Source organism: Armigeres subalbatus, chromosome 2 (assembly GCF_024139115.2).
Source record: "Armigeres subalbatus isolate Guangzhou_Male chromosome 2, GZ_Asu_2, whole genome shotgun sequence".
NCBI classification, from domain to species: Eukaryota; Metazoa; Arthropoda; class Insecta; order Diptera; family Culicidae; genus Armigeres; species Armigeres subalbatus.
This window is the reverse complement of record NC_085140.1, coordinates 404,876,220-404,883,256: the sequence shown is the minus strand read 5'-3', so window position 1 is coordinate 404,883,256 and position 7,037 is coordinate 404,876,220. Positions and strand designations below refer to the sequence as shown.

General features: G+C 39.9%; 1 protein-coding gene across 1 annotated transcript; it reads right to left on the bottom strand.

The window, feature by feature from the left end:
• Window positions 1-447: 447 nt before the first annotated feature.
• On the bottom strand, window positions 448-1,774 carry LOC134210252 (uncharacterized). Its single transcript, XM_062686295.1, has 3 exons — window positions 1,010-1,774; window positions 562-717; window positions 448-501 (listed from the first exon to the last, which is right to left on the bottom strand). Exons 1-3 carry the CDS (start codon window positions 1,772-1,774, stop codon window positions 448-450), a joined length of 975 nt encoding a protein of 324 aa, XP_062542279.1.
• Window positions 1,775-7,037: the final 5,263 nt, after the last annotated feature.

Here is a 7,037-nt window from a genome sequence, read left to right as displayed (position 1 = left end):
CACCTCACAATTCGTTAATGGATAGCGAAAAAAAATCATACATTAATTGATTACCATTGCAAAGAATTCAAAATGTTAAGTTTGGGTTAAACCATGCATGGAAGCAGCTTTCACAGTACACATCCGAATAACACCAGAAAGCTTTAGACTACATATACAAGCATAGATGTAGGAAAACTTTGAGTGGATGGTTTATGTGAAGAACATGGTGTGCCGTGCTCCAGTCGATGCCACCGCTACAGCAAGATAATGAAGTAAAAGAATTTCAACTTCGAAAATAAATTTTACTTTCATGATGTTACGAACTGGAGCATATGTAGGTATGTTATGGCAAACTTACCTTTTTCACCGGGAAGTTTTTCATTTCCAAAGTTGTGCGAGCTCATTTTTAGAGTGGTAGATTTTTACATAAATTGCGATAAAACAGACCCATGGGCAAATAGTTTTCTACTCGACGAAATTAATCATCATGGCGAAAAATTGATAAATGGTCTTCATAATCTGTGAATAACCATGTTATGTTATTGTGAACATATAATTTGAAAAGCATTTTATATTGACCTCCACAAATGTTTCTATGTTCAACGGCGCAAATCCTCCAACGGTGAGATTGGATGGATTTTGGCATCTGTGCAGCATAAATTGTATCATTTTGAGTTGAGATTTGTCCAGCATATACCACATTGTTCCGTTTATCGCCAAGATAACTTCGTCGTTCTGGAATTAGGTAAAAAAAATTGAATGGTTTATTATCATAAGGCGAATGACCCACCTTTACACTGAAAATAGTCCCAAGAAGGCAATACGTGAGCAGTTGAAAAATGGCGCCCAAGATGAAGCCATAGCCCGGCAAGTAATTTGTCATATAGCACAAGAATAACGATATACTTAGGCATGATACCGATGATACAACTTGTATCAAGTTTATGGCTATATATCGTGCATCCAAATCCGACTCATAACTGCAATCAGATAACTACTTTAATATTTTGAGGAATGAGTGTCTTACGTAATCTCGCCTAACGATGCCGTAATGAGCTATGAGAATCTCCCGAACGAGAGTCCTCACTTCAGCCGGTTTAGTTTTACGTTTTTCCAATAACCTGTCCAATTCTTTCAGCTTGTTCGTGTAGACATCAACTAATCCCGCCAAATTCGACACAAAAATCATAAATGTGGTATCAAAGGCCGAAATCCCTGCCATAGCGATAGCCAGGAGAAACATCTGATACGCTACTGTTAAGACATATCCCCAATGTGTGTCCGGGTCTATTCCCGGTAGCAGAACATTGATCGCAAATGTTCTCTCCCCGTACATGACGTAGACATACACTGGATACAGGCCGAATCCAAGAATTGCCAGCACGTACGCACACAACAGCATCCGAGAAGCCAAATGCAACTTCTTCATCAACCCCAGCAGAACGGCATTATCCTCTGGTCGGGTGGCATGCCGCTGGTGGAAGTCTTCCAGGAATTTTGCGCTACCTTGAAAAAATTTCCGATGGACGAGTGCAACGCAAAGTTTGATGCAACCCTGGAAGGCCATTCCTACGGGCGCCAAAGCTTGGAGCATTTTGTACACGTCCGGGAAATAGTACCAAGCGCTGTACATGCTGGTGAAAATATAGCTGGTGCAACCAATGAAGGTCAGAGCGGTTCTCAAGTTTGGCTTATAGTTATCCGCCAGCAGGTCGACTCCGCAAAAGCCAGCCATCTGACGGGCCAGCAAGACAATACTCTGGAACGCTTCAAGTGATGTATTGTACACCATGGCTAATTACTTTCTAGAATTTCCATTCAAGCACAAGCACTTTATTATGGGCTTTGCTTTGTCTAGCAACAGAAGGCAGGGAAGGGCATTTCATAGGCACGATAAACAACGTTGATTGCTGCTAATTAGTGCCGGTGCATTATTAATAACACTCGATTATCTATTATTATAAAAAAAAACTGTAAGGTTGTTTTCTCTTCTCAGTCGAGCCAACCTTTAGGGATGAATGCACATTAGTGTAGAAAATCCGGTTTCTAGTCTTATAGCTGTCAGATCCGCACTATCAGAATCAATGAAATGAAGTTGCAAGTTGTTCCATAACCAGCTAATAACTATGGGATATAAGTCATTTCCCCGTATCCATCAAATCAATGGCAACATTTCACACCCTTTTCTCTCTATCATAGAGAGAAACCGTCGTGTGTGTGTGTGTGTGTGGGGAAGTGCGTTTGTGTGTGTAATTGTGTTCATGTGTAAGTTTGTGTGTGTGTGTGCGTGTTTTTTATAGAGGGATGAAGGCAAATCTGCAAACAGACACCAGAAATTGTCACTCAGGAAGTGGGGTTGACAGAAGGCCTACCCTCTAAACCTACCCAAGTAACAGAAGGTTACTTGAGTTACCCTCTCTCCGAATACCCTGAACCCCCTTCGGGACAACCTTCCAGTATTACTTCTGGGGCTATCAGGTATCAGAACATCGGCTCAGGAGGCACGTTTCTCTCAATTTGGGAGATTTGTGCCATCGCTTTCACTGGTCTTTCTCATCATTTATCCGACGGAAAAGGAAGTGAAAAAGAAAGAGGAAGTGAAGTTGAAAAGGAGAATGGAACAGGTTTCTGGAGAAGGAGGATACATTCAATAATACATACATACGATGCATTTTGTAAAATACAATGAATCGCGAAGCATAAAATATACTGCATAAGTCACACAATGCGAATGCATATGATATACCATTTATAGGAAAGCCAATTATGTAGGCTCACACGCATTGAACTAGGGACTAAAGAGAGGTGTCACAAAAACACTGAAGACGTAACAATGGACGAACGTCAAAGACAAAACGCAGAGTGCACTATGAAAAACACATGATGCGAATCCATAGAGTAGAGTGGGCAAGAAATCCTTTTTAAACCACTCGCAAAAAAGGGAATTTGGCTGCGGCAGCTGTCAAACATGTTGCTTAAAAAAGGGAAACAAAACTTTGCTGAAAAATGATAACAAAATAAATTGTTGATGGCGATCATGATGAGGATGAGTTTAAAATTATTTTCTTCCAGGATTGTTTTTCAAGTCACTGCTATCCAAATGTTGTGCGCGTTCAATTTCATGGTGAAAAGTAATGAAAAAATAAGACTGAGCACCACGCGCTCTCAAAATAATGTAGTTCTGGGCATTTAATTTGAAATATAATAGCAACAATATCGTAAATCTTAATTGAATCAATTGATTTTCCCCCCTAATATATTTGTAACGCAAATCAATCACCAAAAAAGCGTTTTACGCAACATTGTCTAATCATAATTTTCAGGGATAAATTGCATTGACTTAAAATGCTTCTCCATTTTCAACATGGCCATCACAAATTTCGATCAGAAAAATGATGCTCTTATTATAATGTGACCAGACGACTGCATTTTTCAACTTCGTTTTACAAATTTATTACAATTCATACCGCGTAACAAATATTTTTCCAATTTTTTTTTCGGTTTTCAAGTCAGTGACGCAATTCAGATAGGCGTCCCGCGTTTCGCAGGACACTTGCTGGTCACATTATCTTATTATTTAAATACCGTCATAAGCTCTTTGCAATGCAAATATCCTTATGGGGGTAATTTATGTATTTGACGACAAAAAAGTGCAGCTTTTATCGAGCTTTGAAAATAGGGTTTATCACGCTTTCTATCACTACCGTAGAGCTGCTCATAAGATCAATAGGCGTTTGACATTTCAAGCTTTTTCAGCATACTTATGCAAGGTTTATTGATTGCAATCCTAAAGATTGACAATAAAACTGAGCAACTAGCTATGGCGATTGCTATTATAAATCCGCTGTAAGAATTGAATAAATCCAAGAAGCATGGAAATTGTTACTTGGGAAGGATGCCATTCAACAGAGCTCAAGACCAATAAAGCAGCTGATATGGATGGTATCGGAGCTGAGCTCATCAAGATGGGCCCGGAAAAGCTGGCCACTTGCCTGCACAAACTGATAGTCAGAATCTGGGAAACTGAACAGCTACCTCTACAACAGCTACCATCTACAAGAAAGGCGACAAGCTGGAGTGTGAGAACTTTCGAGCGATCACCATCCTTAATGCCGTCTACAAAGTGATATCCCAGATCATCTTCCGTCGTCTGTCACCATTAGTGATGGACTTTCTTGCCTGTTATTCAACATTGCCCTAGAAGGTGTCATGCGGAGAGCCGGGTGTAACAGACGGGGTACGATTTTCAACACATCCAGTCAATTTATTTGTTTCGCGGATGGCATAGACATTGTCGGCCGAAGATTTGCAAAGGTGGCAGAACTGTGCACCAGCCTGAAACGTGAAGCAACAAAAGTTGGACTGGTGGTGAATGCGTCAAAGGCAAAGTACATGCTTGTGGGCGGAACCGAGCGCGACAGGGCCTGCCTGGGAAGCAGTGTTTCAATAGACGGGGATACCTTCGAGGTGGTCGAGAAATTCGTCTACCTTGGATCCTGTGCAGTTTATCTTATCTGTAGGCAAGCTGGAGCCTCTTGAAACACCTAATCATATTGAAGGTGCACTTAGAGATGTCGCAAATTAATCGATTACTTCGATTAATCGATTCATCGTTGTGATAATCGATTAATTTTGAATCGATTATTACCCAACGATTAATCGATTCAATAATCGAGAGGAATCGTGTGTAATCGATTAGTTACTAATCGATTAATCAGAATTTTACGACATCTTAAGGGTGTCGAAAATTAATTGATTATTTCGATTAATTGATTCATCGTTGTGATAATCGATTAATTTTGAATCGATTACTATACAATGATTAATCGATTCAATAATCGACAAGAATCAAGAGTAATCGATTAGTAACTAATCGATTAATCGGGATTTTACAACATCTCTAGGTGCACTACAATGTGACTCGTGACACATTTCCAGATTGCTTAGATTGCTAATGATGTGGCTCTGGCTGTCAGTTGTGATTGCATTAGGCCTACTTCGATGGTATTGATGCAATTGAATATTTGCTTTATATAATAAACAGCAAGTGCTATTTCACTGCCACACAGATCCTTGCAAACGGCTAATAACAATGTTAGTCCTGAAATACGAAGGCGCATCATCTGTGGAAGTCGGGCCTACTACGGGCTCCAGAAGATTCACCACCGCACCAAATGTGTCATGTACGTACAACACGGACATGAAACATGGACAATGCTCGAGGAGGACTTGCAAGCACTCGGAGTATTCGAGAGACGGGTGCTTAGGACCATCTTTGGCGGTGTGCAAAAAGACGGTGTGTGGCGGCGAAGAATGAACCACGAGCTCGCCCAGCTCTACGGCGAACCAAGTATTCAGAAGGTAGCTAAAGCCGGAAGGGTACGATTGGCAGGGCATGTTGCAAGAATGCCGGACAGCAACCCTGCAAATATGGTGTTCGCTTCCGATCCGGCAAGATGCGGCCTCGAACCGTGTATTGTGGCGTCAAATTGTTGATTCAGTGTAAGATGTAAACTAAATAAATGAAATGAACCTTGCACCTGGACCAGCAGAAAGCATATAGGGGAAAATGAACGAGGAAAATAATAATAACTAAATTATGCACGGAGAAATAAAATAATGGATCAAAAAGCTGAGGTGCATTTTACGGAATATTCTTATGCATCCACCTACGATTTATATATGTAACAGTAAGAGTTACTGAAGCTAATGACATAAACAACAGCTGCTACAACCTGCTACCATGAAAGGTATACCCGTTTAAAAATAGTGTTGAAAAACTATAAAATCTGATATAGCAGCTTAGAATAAAGAGATATCGATTTGCACTCTTCTACGATAAAATGTTTTTAGGTTTAGAACTAAGGGTTTACTAACTTTGTCCACTTCAGAGACGGAAAGTTGGTGTCTTCGACAAGAGGTCTTGAAATAGTAATTTTTACAATGTCTCCATACTATATAAATAATGTTAGCAATGAAAACAAAGGGCCGAGGACGGTTCAACGATTCCGGTTGCAGCTCTCCACATCTCGTTGGTAGAGGGGATATCGAAGCGTGAATGAACACCAGATTAAACAATAGTACTACAGGAAAGGAAAGGAAAGTTTATATTATTTCTGTATACTCACAAGCGGGATACTCTGAGCCATCCGAAGTGAGCTGAGCCATTGGAATTAAACAAGCTTTGTTTTTGATAACAGTTTTTCAAATACCTGATTGTGACCATAACATCTTATCCCAAAAATTGTATTAGCATAGCAAAATAAGAGTAAATAGTTTTCATGATCTGAAATTCCATATCAATCAACAGATTTATGCATTAATTCTCCAATTTTACCAACCTGTACGAATGTTTCAATGTTCAACAGCGCCAGTCCGCCAACCGTCATTTCAACTGCATTCTGCGATCGATGAAGAATAAAATTAAACAGCTTTTGATCACTGATTGACAGTTCGTACCACCGCAGATCGTACAGTGCTCGCATTATTTGATCATTCTGAAAATATAAGAAGCTGATCATAGATTAAGTCACCAAACATAACACAAACCTGCACAGTAAGTGTTGTACCCAATGTGCAAAATTCGAGCAACTGAAAAAATGATGCCATAAGGAGTGTCAAACTGCTGATATTTTGAGTCATGTAGAAACTGAACAGCGAAAGTGCCATACCGATTGTAGATCCAACCACCTGAGCAAGAATCATTCTTCCATAAACGGAATCCAGCTCTTCTTCGTAGCTACGATAGAAAAAAAATCGTCATCTCTTTTAGGTATTAACTTTTACAAAACCTAACTTAATTATTTCCTGGTGCATGATCGCAATGTCCATTAATTTCTTATGAATGTAAATTTTGTTTTTGACATGTCGCGACAACTCTACGTCTAACTCTTTCAAAGCGTTGTTAAATATAGAAGCAATACTCATCATGTGCAGTATGGCATTCATAGTCCCCAAGTCGGAGGCAATAATTCCGGGAAATCCTACCGTGAGTATCGTTCCCTGTATGATGGAAGTAAGAACATATCCTAGCAGGGTACCAGCATCAATTCCAG